We start from the raw sequence: 18,806 nt of genomic DNA, 5'->3' as shown, positions 1-18,806 counted from the left end.
CATGTCCGATGAGTATTCTGGCCATGCAAGAACTGGGATGTTTTCAGCTTCCAGGAATTGTGTACAGATCCTTGTAACATGGGGCCGTGCATTATCATGCTGCAACATGAGGTGATGGTCGTGGATGAATGGCACAACGATGGGCCTCAGGATCTCGTCATGATATCTCTGTGCCTTTGAAATGCCATCAATAACATGCACCTGTGTTCGTTGTCCATAACATACACCTGCCCATACCATAACCCCACCTACATATTAGCACCTGTGGTCACTGCTCTGCTATTTTAAGGAGACTCAGGCAAACCTGTTTGTATTAATGTAAATTACTGTGTATATTTGATCATTTTAACTAATCACACATTTAATCACACTTTTAAACTATATTCAACAAAGTTACAGTGTTAAATGAATAACATGTAAACACTTTTATTATCTTGTCATATATTTAAGTATTAAATGTTTAACTGCATGTGGAACTCACTGATGGATATGACTAAACGTGTCCTGGTGTCTCTTCTTCTCTAGGCTGTAAAGAAGGACCAGTTACAGACCAGTTGGCGAACTGGCTACACAGATTCTCCTTTGAAGAGCTGGAATGATTTTCCCTGTAATAACTCTGTTGTTGGGATTTGTGAGAAACGTTTCTGACTTGATTAATGTAATTCAGTTGGACTTCTGTCCTCCAGCTATTTGTAAAATGATTTGTTTTAACAAAACACCACAAACTTATTTTTCTGTACAAAATAATACAAGACCACATAAAAGGGAGTTTAATTAAAAATCAAGCAGAAATATGTCAATGACTGACTGATAAAAGTAGTTCAGGAACTAGAAGGAACAGAACTAAGTGGCCCATGTGCATTTCTGTATGTATATGTGTGTAACCAAAGTGCCTTAGCCCGATAAATGTGTAGAAGTTAAGCCTGTATGCAAATGTGTGTGTGTGTGTGTGTGTGTGTGTGTGTGAAAGTAAATGGAATGGTATGTTTTGAAAACTGTATAATCTTCTGTGTGTAAAAACAAAAAAATAATCAAAAAATATTGTCATTTGTTTGTGTATAATCATACATTCATTGTGATCCAAGTCGAGAAGCTTGATTTTGTTGCTTAATAAAACACAGGTTAAAATGATCACATCAGTGTAAATTATGGCACAGAGATAAAATTACTGCATGGACTTGCATGTAGGCGTTCGCATGTAAAACACTGTGTGAAATACTGGAAACAATGATGAGTTTTCTGTGCTACAGCTACTGTGTGAATGTGCTAGTAGTCACATATGTAGTCTGTACTTTTAATAGATAAAAGACTCAAAACAGCACCACAAAAAGATCTTCTGGCTCTCACAGCACATTTGTGTAGCATCTTGTGACATCCAGTGTTTGTGTTTTTTTTATTTTTTTTTATGTGTTCATATGAAAACCCCTCTGCTCAGGTGGTAAAAAATATTCGGAAATTAATACAAATCTAAAACTGAGATGAGTTCCTCCCCTAATTCTTTCTGATCCCCCTGTCCCTGGTGAGGAGAAGCACCCCATATTTCATGATGCTGCCACCACCATGTTTCACTGTAGTAATGGAATTAGCCAGACATAGTGCTTGCTGTTCTGCTCAAGAAGAACCAGAGAAACTTTTGCCTTGTGTTGACAGAGTCTCAATTACATGCTTTCAGCTTAAATGATGTTTTGGGATGTGATCTTGGTGATATAAAATATTTGCACCCTCATTCTTATAAATAGTTTGAGGCACCTGAGTGGTGCAGCAGTAAAACACACCGACCCACTACTGCTCAGTTCTGGGGTTGAATTGTCAGCGGTGCTATCGGTTGGTTGGGTGTCTACACAGACATGATTGGCTATGTATTAGGATTGAGGATGGCTAAGCATCCTGGTCATTAGGAGGTGCATTTGACTTGTCGGTGCACTCTCAGTGCTAATCCCAAGCCCAGATACAAATAAAGAGGGTTGCGTCAGGAAGGGTGTCCGATGTAAAGCTGTGCCAGGTCAGGTTTGCAGACCAGAATCATCCATTGTGGTAAAACCTAAATACGGGAGCAGCCGAGAGATGATAAACGATAATTATAAATAGTTCAGCTTATTCATACAAAACATAAAGATTAAGCTGCAAATCATGGAGACGTTTCTGTAGCTCGACTAAGACGTGCAACCACTGAACAACAAACCTCTCAGCAGTAATACAGATCTGGTTTGGGCTGACCATCATACTAACTTCCTTCCTCTTAACTTCTTCGACTCACAGGCGCACACAGACACACTGAATCCTAACAGGAGAGAATCATATAGACCTGAGGACCTCCGGGCCGATACAGTTAAATAAAGATGTGCGACGAAATTTATGCAAATGCTGAAGTTACTACAGATCAAAGATTTAATTTAGAGAGCGACAAAAATTCCTATGACAACATTTATATAAATGAGGACGAACTGCAGACTGGCAGCACCAGAAGTGACCAGAATAAGAAGAACTCAGGTGCAGTAAACAGTGATTTATTTCTCAGTATTCTTTATGTAAATTGTATTTAAGCAGCTATTAATGAACTTAGAAGTGAACTCGTATGGAACAATCAGATGTCAAGCTTATTCGACTGTGGACAGTGAGGTTTTAGCAGCTTCTAAATAATGGTAGATGTTTTTTTTTTCTTTCAAAACAGTGTTACATCTAAACAAATTTGCAATTTGCATGTGACAATCTGGATTTTCATTCTGACCTTGTTCCATGTTTTTTTACTGGGTGAAGATAGCCCTGTTTATTTATTTATTCATGTTTTTATTGTTTGTTTTACTGCTGCTTTATTTTTTTAATTAAAGATTTTTACAATATACAGAATACAAACAATCCCATACCCCTTTAACCCCTCCCACCCCACACCCCAGTCCTGCATAAAAAAAAAAATTCAACATATTAGAAACTTTACAAAAATATAAGCCATGTAAGAAATAAAAAAATAAAAAAATCACAGATTTATACACAATGAAATAAAAAGGCACACAGTAATCTTAAAATAAATACATACTGTATATTATATACCTAATGCATCTTAACGGGTCATTTTTCCAGCTTTCATATTTTCCACAAATGTCAAGCAGGGCTGCCAAGTAGTATAACATCTCTGTACTGACCCTTAAAGAGAGTATCTTATTTTTCTGAGATATTGCATAACCTCTCTAATCCAGTGGGCGTAAATCGGGGGACGAGGGTCTTTCCACCTAAACAATATTAGTCGTCTGGCTGGAGTGCAGAAAGCCAGTACGTTACACTTAGAGTAACTAAGGTGAGTATCTAATGGCAGAACACCAAATAGTGCAACATAGGCGAATAGTCCAGTGGTACTTCCAGAATTTTAGAAAGGGCATCGAAAATGGATTTCCAAAACTGATATAACTTTGGGCATGTCCAAAACATATGTAATAGATTTGCGGGGTATTGTTTGCATCTATCGCATGTAGGGTCCAAATTTGGTCTGATTTTAGACAATCTAACTTTGCTCCAATGAAGTCGGTGTACTATCTTATATTGCACCATAGAATGCCATTGACAAACAGAAGAAGTGTGCACTCTCTGAATAATTTTCTGCCAGACTTCTTCTGGAATTTGATTGCATTGTTCCTCTTCCCACCTGCTTTTGAGATCACCCAGAGTCGTCAGATTATATGTAGTGAGAAGCTCATAGATCCTACTTATTGTTTGCTTGGAATCTGCCCCCGGTTTAAGTATAAAATCTACCAAGGACATAGAAGGACACAGAGGGAAGCAGTTGTAAGTATCTAAAACAATGTGATCTAGGAATGTTACATTTATTCATCAGTTGTTCGAGGGATGCAAAATTGTTATCAAAATACAGGTCATTTACTGATAGAATTTCATTTTTAGACCAGATATCAAATCCCTTACCTAATGTTGAGGAAATAAACCTCTGGTTTTCAGCTATTGGAGCAAATATGGAAGGTTTATTGAGTGTAAATGATCGCCTTAACTGGTTCCAGATTTTTACTGATTGTACAACAATAGGATTACTGCTATAGTAGGGTACCGTTTGTTGGTCATGCTGGTAAGGAGGTGGAATTACATGATGAATTTTCTAGGACTGCTGCTTTATTCTGGTCAGGGTTGTGGTGTGACCGATTCATTTGGCGAATGTCATAAAACACCCCGGACTGGTCACCAGTCCATTACAGGACAGACACACACATCCACACACACACACACACACACACACACTTAGAGCAATTTTTATTATCTCCAGCTGGCCTGACTGCATGTCTTGTAGGAGTGTGCACACAGAAAACATGTGTGGGGAACATGCGAAACTTCACACAGAAAGGACGCCCGGCCAGGGAATTGAACCCAGACCCTTTCCTGTGAGGTTAACGGAGAATGATAACTGCCTGTCCTTCACAAATCACAGTAATTGTATCTATAAAAAGGCACAACAAAGACTTAACCTGTTGAGGAAGCTCAGGACTTTTAATGTCAGCACAGACATTTTAACAGCTGTCTATAGATCACTCATTGAATCTATACTTATTTTTAATATCACATCCTGGTATAACTTTCTTACAGGTACAAACACCAGGTACAATTGTCTTGCATAAATAAACAAGGTAGTAAAATTACAGGCTTTTCACAGACACCATTATCAGCATTGTATGAGCGAGCAGTGCTCAGGAAGGCCACCCTGATCACTGCAGACCCATCTCATCCACTACACCCATACTTTCAGTTACTTCCATCAGGAAGGAGATATAAGGTTCCATTAGCTCGGAAAAAAGTTTACAAAAGATAATTTGTTCCATCGGCAATCACAATTTTAAATTCATAAAACATAATGTTTTAATTGTCTTAACCTATGTTGCATGTATGTGGATTGTATGTATGTGAATTGTGTATTTGTAATTGTGAGTGTAATGAAGCCCTGTCAAAGACGAATTTCTGTCTCAGTTGAGACGGACAATAAAGATTATCTATCTATCTATCTATCTATCTATCTATCTATCTATCTATCTATCTATCTATCTATCTATCTATCTATCTATAGCACTACCTACTGCACTTATTGTCAGCATCTGTAGTCAATCATAGTAACTATGAAGACTCCAAAATTAGGCAGTGGTAGCTCAGTGGTTAAGATACTAGACCAGTGTTTCCCAACCACTGTATTATGTGCCGCGAGAAACCATCAGGTGTGCTGTGGAAGATTATCTAATTTGGTACTCTAAGCGCGCGGCGTATGGTGAAAGGCAGAACAATTACATTCTCTTCCACTAGAGGGCAGTACAACAATACTTTTTGTGACAGTGCTTTCTGGGTGCACCACAGAGCTTCTAGTACTTTATCATCAGTGATAAATAAGAAGGCATACTTCTTCTTTTCAATGTGTTCTTGTTTTTGATAGTGTGGTAGAAGCTGTGTGGTTTTTAGTGAATATTAAAAAGACTAGAAACTTTAAAAAGTTCCAAAAGGGAACTGCATGATGTTTCTGCTCTCATATAAAATTGGACGAGAAATTTTATAATAATATCATAAAGTCTCCAAGTAAATTCACGAGGTGAAACTGTTTAAATTTAAATGTTAAATTAAAAATGAAATGTTTAACTGCATGTGGAGCTCACTGATGGATATGACTAAACGTGTGCTGGTGTCTCTTCTTCTCTAGGCTGTGAAACTGCAGGAAGCAGATTATACAGAGGTATTACAGTGGGCTTGTTACTGCTCTGTGTTCTCCTGCTGGTCGTCATCATTGTGCTGGCTGTAAGGAACAAAAACCTGACCATAGAGAACGACCAGTTACAGACCAGTTACAAAGACCTGATCAAAGAGAAAGTCCAGTTACAGACCAGTTACAAAGACCTGATCAAAGAGAAAGACCAGTTACAGACCAGTTACAAAGACCTGATCAAAGAGAAAGACCAGTTACAGACCAGTTACAAAGACCTGATCAAAGAGAAAGAGCAGTTACAGAAGGAGAATTATAAATGTGTCGTTTCTAACCTTGGTAAGTAAATACTAAAATCAAATCAGAAACCACAGTGGGATTTTATGTGTCAGTATCAGAACTTCTAAGTTCTCTTTTAATAAAACCAGTTCTATGCAGCTGCAGTTAACACATTTCATGACAAGTTTTTTTCACTGACCCAGACACCTTCTTGTCAGAAATGGTGTAAAAACTATTGAATTGTTTGCTGATTATGTTTTTTTTTTTGGCGAGCCATGACCCATACATGCGTATGAAAACTAGGACTTTCCTGAATGCCTCATAATATTCAAATACATTATATACATTATACACATACAGTATATACACATTATAACACACAAATAACACCAACGCTGTCCAGGACAAACAGATGATGCAAATAAATATGATCAACCACACACACATGAAGAAAGTATTATCTATTAAAAAATAGAGCTGGAGGATGACAGCTAAATATCTTAATAAGCGGCTAATTTTAATGCAGTTGCCTTATGGTAAATGTGTAGTGGTTAAAACTGAAGTGGTTTGCTGCGTCCCACTACTGTTTATAGTGAAATGTGTGACGTATCTGAGGTTTAAAACTCAGCAAATACAGTCATGGTCAAGTAGATTTTCCACTATGTGAAGATTAAATGAGTGTAATAATGATCTGTCATTTCCCAAAGAGCACGTACTGACGTGTCTGTCTACTGTTACATGAATGTCCAGAACAAATGTGGAGATACAAGTTCGGCTCCAGTCTCTACTACTTCTCTCCTGGGAGGAAAGACTGGACAGAGAGCAGGAAGGACTGCAGGGACAGGAACGCAGATCTGGTGATAATAAACAGCCTAGACGAACTGGTGAGTGTGTGTGTGTGTGTGTGTGTGTGACAGAGAGAGAGCGAGAGAGAGCGAGAGAGAGAGTATTTATGGTCATGGTTCTTTATTGTGTTCTTTTTTTGACAGAACTTCATCATGGAGAATCTTGTCTGTGAACATGTATGGGTTGGTCTAAGTCAGGCCCCCAATGAGGGAAAATGGACATGGGTGGATGGTACAGAACTAAACACAAACTCTGAGTAAGAAACTTATTTATGTACTTATTTCAAAAATAATTCACAATTTCCAATCAGTATTTAGCAGAAACTTTAATCCAGAGCGACTTACAGAAGAGCTTCCACAGTAAACATTTCCTCACACCAGTTCTAGTAGACGACAGTCCAAGAATACAAATCTGCTGAAACCCTGTTAGAACACAAAGTACAGTAGAACATTTTCAGTAATAGTACAGAAGACTAGTAAGTGCATGTTAGTTCTTAAATTAACTGTTTAGGAAAGAGATGAAGAAGACTTTTAATCATCTTTTGAAGATGGTGAGAGATTCAGATGTTGGGTGCTGATTCAGAGAAGAGCCTTAATGTCTGTTTTCCTCAAGTTCTGCGTGGAGGATAAAAATGGCTCCAAGGTTGCATGGTACAAAGCAAAGACTTTTCTAAGGTAGCTTGGAGCTGGTCCAGTTTTTTTGGATTACTTCAGGGCACACTGGTTTTATCCCACCAACACAAAAAGTACACTGGATAAACTGGCATTAGAAAGAAGGAGGTTTTGGTGCCCTGTGATGGGCTGGCATCTTGACCAGATTTTCATTTACTGTGTCCAGTGTTACAAAGATATACACGGGATGAACGTACCAGGATGAATCAGGTTCTGAAGATACGTGCATGGACACACAGACGTGACTGCAGACCTACAGATCATAACACTGCAGTAGATGAAGCCATGCTAATGCAGCCACTGCTGCTCATGTCTTATTATTGATGAGAAGTTCATTTATTGTCAGTTTTACCAGTGTTTTATCCTGGTCAGAATATCAGGTGAAAGTGTGTAAATGTTTACAAGTTCTGATGAGATTCTGGTTCTTTGGGTTTCAGGTACTGGAGTAGCGGACAACCAGATAATCATAAAAACAGTGAGGACTGCGGTGAGGTTTGGAATACCGCAACAATGACTAAACTGAATGACAGGAACTGTTCTTACAAACAAATGTGGATCTGTGAGAAGAGTGCTCCTTAGAGCTAGCTTAAAATGTACAGTAACAAAGAAAAAACTACAAACCCCACCCCCTAAAAAAAAAAAAAAACATATTTGTCATTAATTTGGGTTTTGGGACAAATATGTTTAGGGGTTAGCGTTATTTTGCAGTCGTAAATACAGGCTAAGGTCTAATTTTATGTTTGCAACTCATTAACCCTAGCATAACAGCGTTTCTGGAATTGGGTTTGTACATTGTTACTGTACTTACGTAGATTGTTTAAATATTTGTACTTGAAACGATTGTCTTGTTGGTGGTGGGTAAATGTATAAGAGTGCGGCACCACCAGGGTGTCTTCATTTTTTGATATATTAAGAAGAGATTATTTGTTTTTATTGTAGTGGATGATCATGTTCTATTCTGTATGATTACAGTTTGCTAAAACGCTGTTGTTACCTTGCATACAAGTTTCTGCTCTTTATATTGAACCCCCCAAAATCTTGTACAAATATGATGTAAACATGGCTGAGGAAATAAATCTTTAAGGTGGATGTTACACTGGTAGATGTGTTGAATAAATCTGTGTTTGCCTAAAAGAGTCTTCATATTTTTATTGTTTTGACACTAATCAAAATATGTAAGGACTTGCTCAAGCACACTGAGCCCAGTGCATACTTTCTCCTGCTCTCTGCCTGAGTTCGCCCCCTAGTGGTGGCTTTAATTGCCGCTAGACCAGTAAGATCAGAACCTGTCTACTTGATCCGTGCGTTTGGGTCCAACCTCACTTCCCCTCGTGACAAGCTTAAGTGTAGAACATCATCTAAATCATTAATCTTGTGGTATATTGATGTAAATTATTGAGGTTATTTGATTTTATTATAATTTACCCCAATAAAGCCCAACTGAAGGATATAAAACACCTGTATAACACTTTCATTTAGCACACTTCACACTTCATCTAACTGCAGTGTGTTCACCTGCCTAAACAAAATGCACCGAGAGGAAACACACACATTAACTCCTGAATTTACATCTGAAATGCTCTTACTTAGTGGTCAGTGTTGATCCATCCACCCATTTCCAGTCGCTCTCTTTTACCTTGTCACTCAGACCGATCCAAACAAGACTGTTGATCATCAGTCGAGTGATGAACTCCTTAAACAAAACAATAAGAGATATGTGATTTGCTCTTTCTCTTTTTAGAATCCCCCCCCTTCCCATCACTACCACCTCTCTCTCTCTCTCTCTCTCTCTCTCACCCTTACCTGTTCATCTTTGCTGTTTATCATCACCAGATCTGCTCCATGGTTCCTGCAGTCTTGTCTGCTGTCAATCCAGCTCTTCTGTTCAGTAGATATGTAGTAAAGACTGGAGTTTTTCCCATGTGATTATATCATATGTATCTGGTCACACAGTAAGACATGCATATCATATCTTTATATGGAATCATAAACATAAACATATATGAGTGTTTTAAACATTATTTACACAAACATGTTTTACACAACATGGTAAAAAAAAGCAGGAAATGAAGTGGGGCTGAAGTATCCAACAACAAGCTTCTAACCCAGCTCTTCATTTTGAGTCTTTGTCCTACTGGAACACCAAACTGTGTCCAAGATTCAGTTTCTGGCTGATGCATTTACAATACACAATGGTTCTGCTGGGTTTACATGCTCTAACTTTTCTAAACTATTTGTGTTTCAACATAATTCTTCTCCAGTCTCTAACTGGTGGCAAATTGTATTTTAAGGCAGTTGTTTTCATATTACATTCACAATCTGATACACGGGTGTGCTTCATTAGTTTACTTGTTATTTAAGAAAGCAAAATAATTCCTATAAATCGCTGTCAACAATCTTTGACGTTCACATGATGACGTTACATTTTGAATAAAGGAATTTAACCACATTTTATCATTACTAGGGACAGTGGTAGCCTGTGGGTGAGCTTAGGGCTATTAATCAGAAAGAAGATCGTCGGTTTGAATCCAGGCTCTGCTATGCAACCATCTATGCCACACACGGAGAAGACGAGTTTTACCTGATGTGCAGGTGAGCAGTTATTTCCTCCCGACCTATTTGCTGATTACGTTGACATTTTTGGCATTTATACAGTAAAATACCCAGCAGATTAAAAAAAACAACCACAGATTTTATTAACCTTGACACACATTTGAAAATAGAACTGCTGGCTTCCTGAGTGAAAGTAGCTTCCTGAGTGAAGGTGTGAGTTTGCACTCACATGTGGTCCTGCAGTTACTGCTCTGCTATTTTAAGGAGACTCAGGCTAACCTGTTTATATTAATGTAAATTGCTGTGTATATTTGTGCATTTTAATGGATCAGACGCTAAATCACTTAAACTATTTAACAAAGTCACAGTGTTACATTTATAATGTGTAAAGACTTTATGTCAAAAATTATCCTTATCATATATGTAAGCCTTAAATGTTTAACTGCATGTGGAGCTCACTGATGGATATGACTAAACGTGTGCTGGTGTCTCTTCTTCTCTAGGCTGTGAAACTGCAGGAAGCAGATTATACAGAGGTATTACAGTGGGCTTGTTACTGCTCTGTGTTCTCCTGCTGGCCATCATCATAGTACTGGCTGTAAAGAAGGACCAGTTACAGACCAGTTACAAAAACCTGACCATAGAGCACGACCAGTTACAGACCAGTTACAGAAGAAGAATGATTTGGTTTTAGTGTGGTTTTTCACCTTGGTAAGTAAATATTTTATTAAAGATTTCAGTCCATAAGAAAACATGCTATTAGAAGTCACAGTGGGATTTTATAGCTGATTCTGTGTCATAAAGATTCTGAAACACAAATTAATGTTCAAATGTAACTTTTAAAAATATTTTTTGATTTCTTCTTATTATTTTTTACATTCTGCAATGCACAAGTTTACCAGGACAGCCAAGACATCCCAACAGCCCCCAGAGCATAATACTACCACCACCATGTTTTTATGGTACTGTGTTGTTTGGTTTAAGAGCCTCACATTTTCTCCGCCAAACTTCCTATGTTGGCACAAAACTCTACTATGGTACAGAGGTAGCTCAGTGGTTGGGATACTGGACTAGTCATCAGAAAGCTCCAAGATGGCACTGTTGGACCCTTAAGCGAGGATCTTAACCCTGTATTGTATTCAGTCATGATTGCAAGTCGCATCGGATAAAGGCTTTAACAGCTGTAACTGCTGAATTTGAGTATTCTTTCATTTTTGTCAGCACAAAAAAATGCTGGACACAACGAGTTGTCAGTCTTACAATAACTGTGTGAATGAGCTACTGTAATAATCACATATGTAGTCAGTACTAAGGACAGGACATTGAGGTGAGAACCATACCAAACAGAGTATGTCTCTATACCAGCCCTGTTTAAAGCTCTGTGGATTCTTTGTGCTTTTTATTTAAATAATTTAGTCTCTGTGTCTGATTTTAACAACATCAGTATTCTCATGTTGACCATCCGTTTTATTTTCTAATTCACTCTCATTGTTTACATTTATCTTCTGCATTTACTGCTTTATTCTATTCAGACTCCCAGTGGGTCAGAATCACTGGGTGAAAGGCAGGAAAGGACCTCAGACAGGTATTTCTCAGTATTATGCATGTAAATTGTATTTTGTATTCTTAGTTCCTTGCATCATATACATGCATAATCATTAGTGGCTTTGGCTAAAAGCGTCTGCTGAATAATAATAAATAAATGTAAAGTTTCTACACCACCAGTTTAATTATACCAAAATGGTTTAAATACCCAGCAGATAAAAAAAACAACTGCAGATTTTATTAACCTTGACACGTATTTAAAGATAGAACTGCTACCTTCCTGAGTGTAGGTGTAAGTTTGCACTCACATGTGGTCCTGCGGTTACTGCTCTGCTATTTTAAGGAGGCTCAGGCTAACTCTAATAATATGATATTAGAAGTCACAGTGGGATTTTATAGCTGATTCTGTGTCATAAAGCTGCTGAAACACAAATAAATGTTTAAACGTAACTTTTAAAAATATTTTTCCCAAGACATCCCAACAGCTCCCAGAGCATAATACTACCACCACCATGTTTTTTATGGTACTGTGTTGTTTGGTTTAAAAGCCTCACACTTTCTGGACTTGTGATCAGAAAGCTCCAAGCTGGCACTGTTGGACCCTTAAGCGAGGCTCTTAACCCTGTATTGTATTCAGTCATAATTGCAAGTTGCATTGGATAAAGGAGTCCACTAAATGTCACATTTGTAAATATAATCAGCGGCAAATGTAATTCAGAAACAGAGAAAACATATGTGTCACTGTCCTCAGCCAAGCAAGCTTTACATCAGCATAAAGTTAAAGGCTGTTGTCAAGAAAAAGAAGCCAACAAACCTAAACATTTTTTATTGATCTTCCAATCAGTCACACAATAAGATGTATTTTACTTCCATTTTTGCCATTAAATAGAGAACAAGAAATAAGGAACACCCCCCACCGCCCCAAAAATGAACCAAATTCTTTTTTATGTCCATAAATATGTTTTAGAGAATGAATGGATCTATTTCAAGTCCAGTGTTTACAGCATCATTACTGCTCAGGTGGTCAGAAATATTTGGAAATTAATACAAATCTAAAACTGAGATCAGTTCCTCCCCTAATTCTTTCTGATCCCCCTGTCCCTGCTGAGGAGAAACACTCCATATTTCATGATGCTGCCACCACCATGTTTCACTGTAGTAATGGAATTAGCCAGACATAGTGCTTGCTGTTCTGCTCAAGAAGAACCAGAGAAACTTTTGCCTTGTGCTGACAGAGTCTCAATTACATTCTTTCAGCTTAAATGATGTTTTGGGATGTGATCTTGGTGATATAAAATATTTGCACCCTCATTCTTATAAATAGTTTGAGGCACCTGAGTGGTGCAGCAGTAAAACACAGCGGCCCACTACTGCTCAGTTCTGGGGTTGAATTGTCAGCAGTGCTATCGGTTGGTTGGGTGTCTACACAGACATGATTGGCTATGTATTAGGATTGAGGATGGCTAAACATCCTGGTCATTAGGAGGTGCATTTGACTTGTCGGTGCACTCTCAGTGCTAATCCCAAGCCCAGATACAAATAAAGAGGGTTGCGTCAGGAAGGGTGTCCGATGTAAAGCTGTGCCAGATCAGGTTTGCGGACCAGAATCATCCACTGTGGTGAAACCTAAATACAGGAGCAGCCAAGAGATGATAAACGATAATGATAAATAGTTCAACTTATTTATACAAAACATAAAGATTAAGCTTCCAATCATGGAGACGTTTCTGTAGCTCGACTCTTTAACACTAAGACCTGCAACCACTGAACCACAAACGTCATGCTAACTTCCTTCCTCTTAGAGCATCACAGAAATCAGCATCGACTCACAGGTGCACACAGACACACTGAATCCTAACAGGAGAGCATCATATAGACCTGAGGACCTCTGGGCCCATACAGTAAAATAAAGATGTGCGACAAAATTTATGCAAATGCTGAAGTTACTACAGATCAAAGATTTAACTCAAAGAACAACAAAAATCCGCATGACAACATTTATATAAATGAGAACAAACCGCAGACCGGCAGCACCAGAATTGACCAGAATAAGAAGAACTCAGGTGCAGTAAACAGTGATTTATTTCTCAGTATTTTTATGTAAATTGTATTTAAGCAGCTATTAATGAACTTAGAAGTGAAATCATATGGAACAATCAGATGTCAAGCTTATTCGACTGTTGACAGTGAGGTTTTAGCAGCTTCTAAATAATGGTAGATTATTATTTTTTTTTTTCAAAACAGCGTAACATCGAAACAAATTTGCATGTGACAATCTGGATTTTTATTCTGACCTTGTTAAAAGACCTTTTTTTTACTGGGTGAAGATAGCCCTGTTTATTTATTTATTCATGTTCTTATTGTTTGTTTTACTGCTGCTTTATTCTTTTAATTAAAGATTTTTACAATATACAGAATACAAATAATCCAATACCCCTTTAACCCCTCCCACCCCACACCCCAGTCCTGCATAAAAAAACATTCAACATATTAGAAACTTTACAAAAATATAAGCCATGTAAGAAAAAAAAAAAATCACAGATTTATACACAATAAAATAAAAAGGAACATAGTAATCTTACAATAAATACATACTGTATATTATATACCTAATGCATCTTAATGGGTCATTTTTCCAGCTTTCATATTTTCCACAGATGTTAAGAAGGGCTGCTAAGTAGTATAACATCTCTGTACTGACCCTTGAAGAGAGTATCTTATTTTTCGGAGGTATTGCATAACCTCTCTAATCCAGTGGGCGTAAGTCGGGGGACGAGGGTCTTTCCACCTAAACAATATTAGTCGTCTGGCTGGAGTGCAGAAAGCCAGTACGTTACACTTATAGTAACTAAGGTGAGTATCTAATGGCAGAACACCAAATAGTGCAACATAGGCGAATAGTCCAGTGGTTCTTCCAGAAATTTAGAAAAGCATCGAAAATGGATTTCCAAAACTGATATAACTTTGGGCATGTCCAAAACATATGTAATAGATTTGCGGGGTATTGTTTGCATCTATCACATGTAGGGTCCAAATTTGGTCTGATTTTAGACAATCTAACTTTGCTCCAATGAAGTTGGTGTACTATCTTATATTGCACCACAGAATGCCGTTGACAAACAGAAGAAGTGTGCACTCTCTGAATAATTTTCTGCCAGACTTCTTTTGGAATTTGATTGCGTTGTTCCTCTTCCCACCTGCTTTTGAGATCACAGAGTCGTCAGATTATACATGTATGTAGTGAGAAGCTCATATATCCTACTTATAGTTTGCTTGGAATCTGCCCCCGGTTTAAGTATAGAATCTACCAATGACATAGAAGGACACAGAGGGAAGCATTTGTAAGTATCTAAAACAATGTGATCTAGGAATGTTACATTTATTCATCAGTTGTTCGAGGGATGCAAAATTGTTATCAAAATACAGGTCATTTACTGATAGAATTTCATTATTAGACCAGATATCAAATCCCTTACCTAATGTTGAGGAAATAAACCTCTGGTTTTCAGCTATTGGAGCAAATATGGAAGGTTTATTGAGTGTAAATGATCGCCTAAACTGGTTCCAGATTTTTACTGATTGTACAACAATAGGATTACTGCTATAGTAGGATACTGTTTGTTGGTCATGCTGGTAAGGAGGTGGAATTACATGATGAATTTTCTAGAACTGCTGCTTTGTTCTCGTTGTGGTGTGACCGATTCATTTGGCGAATGTCATAAAACACCCCGGACTGGTCACCAGTCCATTACAGGACAGACACACACACACATCCACACATAGACTTAGAGCAATTTTTATTATCTCCAGCTGGCCTGACTGCATGTCTTGTGACAGTTTAATACTGTTCAAGTCTCATTACTGCCCGGCCCGGCCGCTTAATTCTCAATCGCTTGCACTGTATACATGGACAATTGTTAGTGGCTTTGGCTAAAAGCATCCGCTAAATAATAATAAATAAATGTAAAGTTACTTCAGATTATTGAACTGTCTACACCACCAGTTTAATCATAAGACTTGAAAAAGGACAAGTGCTTTCTGGGTGCACCACAGAGCTTCTACATTATCATCAGTGATAAATAAAAGGTCATACTTCTTCTTTTCAATGTGTTCTTGTTTTTGATAGAGTGGTAGAGACTCTGTGGTTTTTGGTGAATATTAAAAAGACTAGAAACTTAAAAAAGTTCCAAAGGGACAGAACACGCTGTCAGCATTCAGCAGGCACGCATGATTAAAGCCAATATTAAACTGCATGATTTTTCTGCTCTCATATAAAATTGGACGAGAAATTTTATAATAATATCATAAAGTCTCCAAGTAAATTCACGAGGTGAAACTGTTTAAATTAAAATGTTAAATGAATTATTAAATGTTTAACTGCATGTGGAGCTCACTGATGGATATGACTAAACGTGTCCTGGTGTCTCTTCTTCTCTAGGCTGTGAAACTGCAGGAAGCAGATTATACAGAGGTATTACAGTGGGCTTGTTACTGCTCTGTGTTCTCCTGCTGGCCATCATCATAGTACTGGCTGTAAAGAACAAAAACCTGACCACAGATAACAACCAGTTACAGACCAGTTACAAAGACCTGATCAAAGAGAAAAAGCAGTTACAGAAGGAGAAGGATAAATGTGTCGTTTCTAACCTTGGTAAGTAAATACTAAAATCAAATCAGAAGTCACAGTAGGATTTTATTGCTGTGTCAGTATCAGAACTTCTAAGTTCTCTTTTAATAAAACCAGTTCTATGCAGCTGCAGTTAACACATTTCATGACAAGTTTTTTTCACTGACCCAGACACCTTCTTGTCAGAAATGGTGTAAAAACTATTGAATTGTTTGCTGATTATGTTTTTTTTTTTTGGCAAGCCATGACCCATACATGCGTATGAATACTAGGACTTTCCTGAATGCCTCATAATATCCAAATACATTAAATACATTATACACATATATACAAGAAAGTATTATCTATTAAAAATAGAGCTGGAGAAAGACAGCTAAATATCTTAATAAGCGGCTAATTTTAATGCAGTTGCCTTATGGTAAATGTGTAGTGGTTAAAACTGAAGTGGTTTGCTGCATCCTGCTACTGTTTATAGTGGAATGTGTGACGTATCTGAGGTCTGAGGTTTAAAACTCAGCAAATACAGTCATGGTCAAGTAGATTTTCCACTATGTTCCCAAAGAGCACGTACTGAAGTGTCTGTCTACTGTTACATGAATGTCCAGAACAAATGTGGGGATACAAGTTCGGTTCCAGTCGCTACTACTTCTCTACTGGGAAGAAAGACTGGACAGAGAGCAGAAACGACTGCAAGGAGAGGAAAGCAGATCTGGTGACAGTAAACAGCCGAGAGAAACTGGTGAGTGTGTGTGTGCGTGTGTGTGTGTGTGTGTGTGTGTGTGTGTGTGTGTGTGCGTGTGTGTGTGTGTGTGTGTGTGTTCTTCATTGCTCTCTTTCTGACAGAACTTCATCATGGAGAATCTTGTATGTGAACATGTATGGGTTGGTCTGAGTCAGGCTTCCAATGAGGGAAAATGGACATGGGAGGACAATACAGAACTAAACACAACCTCTGAGTAAGAAACTCATTATTTATGTACTTATTCCAGAGCGACTTACAGAAGAGCTTCCACAGTAAACATTTCCTCACACCAGTTCTAGTAGACGACAGTCCAAGAATACAAATCTGTTGAAACCCTGTTAGAACAAAAAGTACAGTAGAAAGTTTTTAATCAGATAGTACAGAAGAAGTGCATGAAGCTAACCCACGCCCCCTCCGACACGTGGGCAGCAAGCTGTATGCATCTTATCACCCACACATTGACGAGTGTTTGTGCCACGTAGCGTTGTGTACGGATAGACACACCCTAGGAGCACTCTTTCCTCATCTCTGTGTAGGCACCTCTAATCAGCCAGAAAAGATTGTAATTGTACCAGTCTGACAGAGAGAGAGAGACCCCATACAGCTTAGTCCCGCCCATCTGAACAACAGGCCAGTCGTTCATGTGGCCTCTCAGACTTAGCTGGCATCTCAGCTCAGCCGGCAAGGTTCGATACGATGTATTCGAGATCCCAGTCTGGTGGCAGTATGTGTTTTTACCGCTGCACCACCTGAGCAGCCCAAAGCAAAGACTTTTCTAAGGTAGCTTGGAGCTGGTCCAGTTTATTTGGATTACTTCAGGGCACACTGGTTTCATCCCACCAATACAGAACATACTGTACACTGGATAAACTGGTATAAGAAAGAATGAAGGAGGGTTTGGTGCCCTGTGATGGACTGGCGTCTTGTCCAGATTTTCATTTACTGTGTCCAGTGTTACAATAATATACACAGGATGAACGTACCAGGATGAAGCAGGTCCTGAAGATTCGTGCATGGACACACAGACGTGACTGCAGACCTACAGATCATAACACTGCAGTAGATGAAGCCATGCTAATGCAGCCACTGCTGCTCATGTCTCATTATTGATGAGAAGTTCATTTATTGTCAGTTACCAGCACTTTATCCTGGTCAGAATATCAGGTGAAAGTGTGTAAATGTTTACAAGTCCTGATGAGATTCTGGTTCTTTGGGTTTTAGGTACTGGAGTCCTGGACAACCAGATAATCATAAAAACAGTGAGGACTGCGGTGAGGTTTGGAATACCCCACAAATGACTAAATTGAATGACAGGAACTGTTCTTTCAAACAAATGTGGATCTGTGAGAAAAGTGATCCTTAGGGCTAGCTTAAAATGTACAGTAACAAAGCAAAAACTATGTTAAATATGCCGTAAATACAGGCTAAGGTCTAATTTAAAGCTTGCAACTCATTAACCCTAGTGTGACAGGGTACGTACATTTTTTTAAATATTTGTACTTGAAACGATTGTCTTGTTGGTGGTGGGTAAATGTATAAGAGTGCGGCACCACCAGGGGGTCTTTATTTTTTGATATATTAAGAAGAGATTATTTGTTTTTATTGTAGTGGATGATCATGTTCTATTCTGTATGATTACAGTTTGCTAAAACGTTGTTACCTTGCTTACAAGTTTCTGCTCGTTATGTATATTGAACCCCCCAAAATCTTGTACAAATATGATGTAAACATGGCTGAGGAAATAAATCTTTAAGGTTAATGTTACACTGGTAGATGTGTTGAATACTTCTGTGTACATTCAAAATATGTACACATATACTGAGGTGAAAGTTAAAAATAAACATATTCCACTTACTAGCTTTACATAAC

At 38.2% G+C, this 18,806-nt stretch overlaps 2 protein-coding genes across 2 annotated transcripts; both read left to right on the top strand.

Annotated features, from left to right (window-relative positions):
* Nucleotides 1-2,339: 2,339 nt before the first annotated feature.
* On the top strand, nucleotides 2,340-8,049 carry LOC134327096 (CD209 antigen-like protein C). Its single transcript, XM_063009175.1, has 5 exons — nucleotides 2,340-2,490; nucleotides 5,675-6,013; nucleotides 6,704-6,837; nucleotides 6,943-7,055; nucleotides 7,908-8,049. The coding sequence occupies exons 1-5, from the start codon at nucleotides 2,340-2,342 to the stop codon at nucleotides 8,047-8,049; spliced, it is 879 nt and encodes a 292-aa protein (XP_062865245.1).
* A 5,431-nt stretch (nucleotides 8,050-13,480) lies between these two features.
* LOC134327094 (CD209 antigen-like protein E) lies at nucleotides 13,481-17,155 on the top strand. The gene is made up of 4 exons (XM_063009174.1): nucleotides 13,481-13,631; nucleotides 16,007-16,219; nucleotides 16,801-16,934; nucleotides 17,039-17,155. The coding sequence occupies exons 1-4, from the start codon at nucleotides 13,481-13,483 to the stop codon at nucleotides 17,153-17,155; spliced, it is 615 nt and encodes a 204-aa protein (XP_062865244.1).
* Nucleotides 17,156-18,806: the final 1,651 nt, after the last annotated feature.

Source organism: Trichomycterus rosablanca, chromosome 14 (assembly GCF_030014385.1).
Source record: "Trichomycterus rosablanca isolate fTriRos1 chromosome 14, fTriRos1.hap1, whole genome shotgun sequence".
Lineage (NCBI taxonomy): Eukaryota > Metazoa > Chordata > Actinopteri > Siluriformes > Trichomycteridae > Trichomycterus > Trichomycterus rosablanca.
The sequence above is the reverse complement of the archived record's forward strand: the minus strand, read 5'-3'. Positions and strand labels throughout refer to the sequence as shown.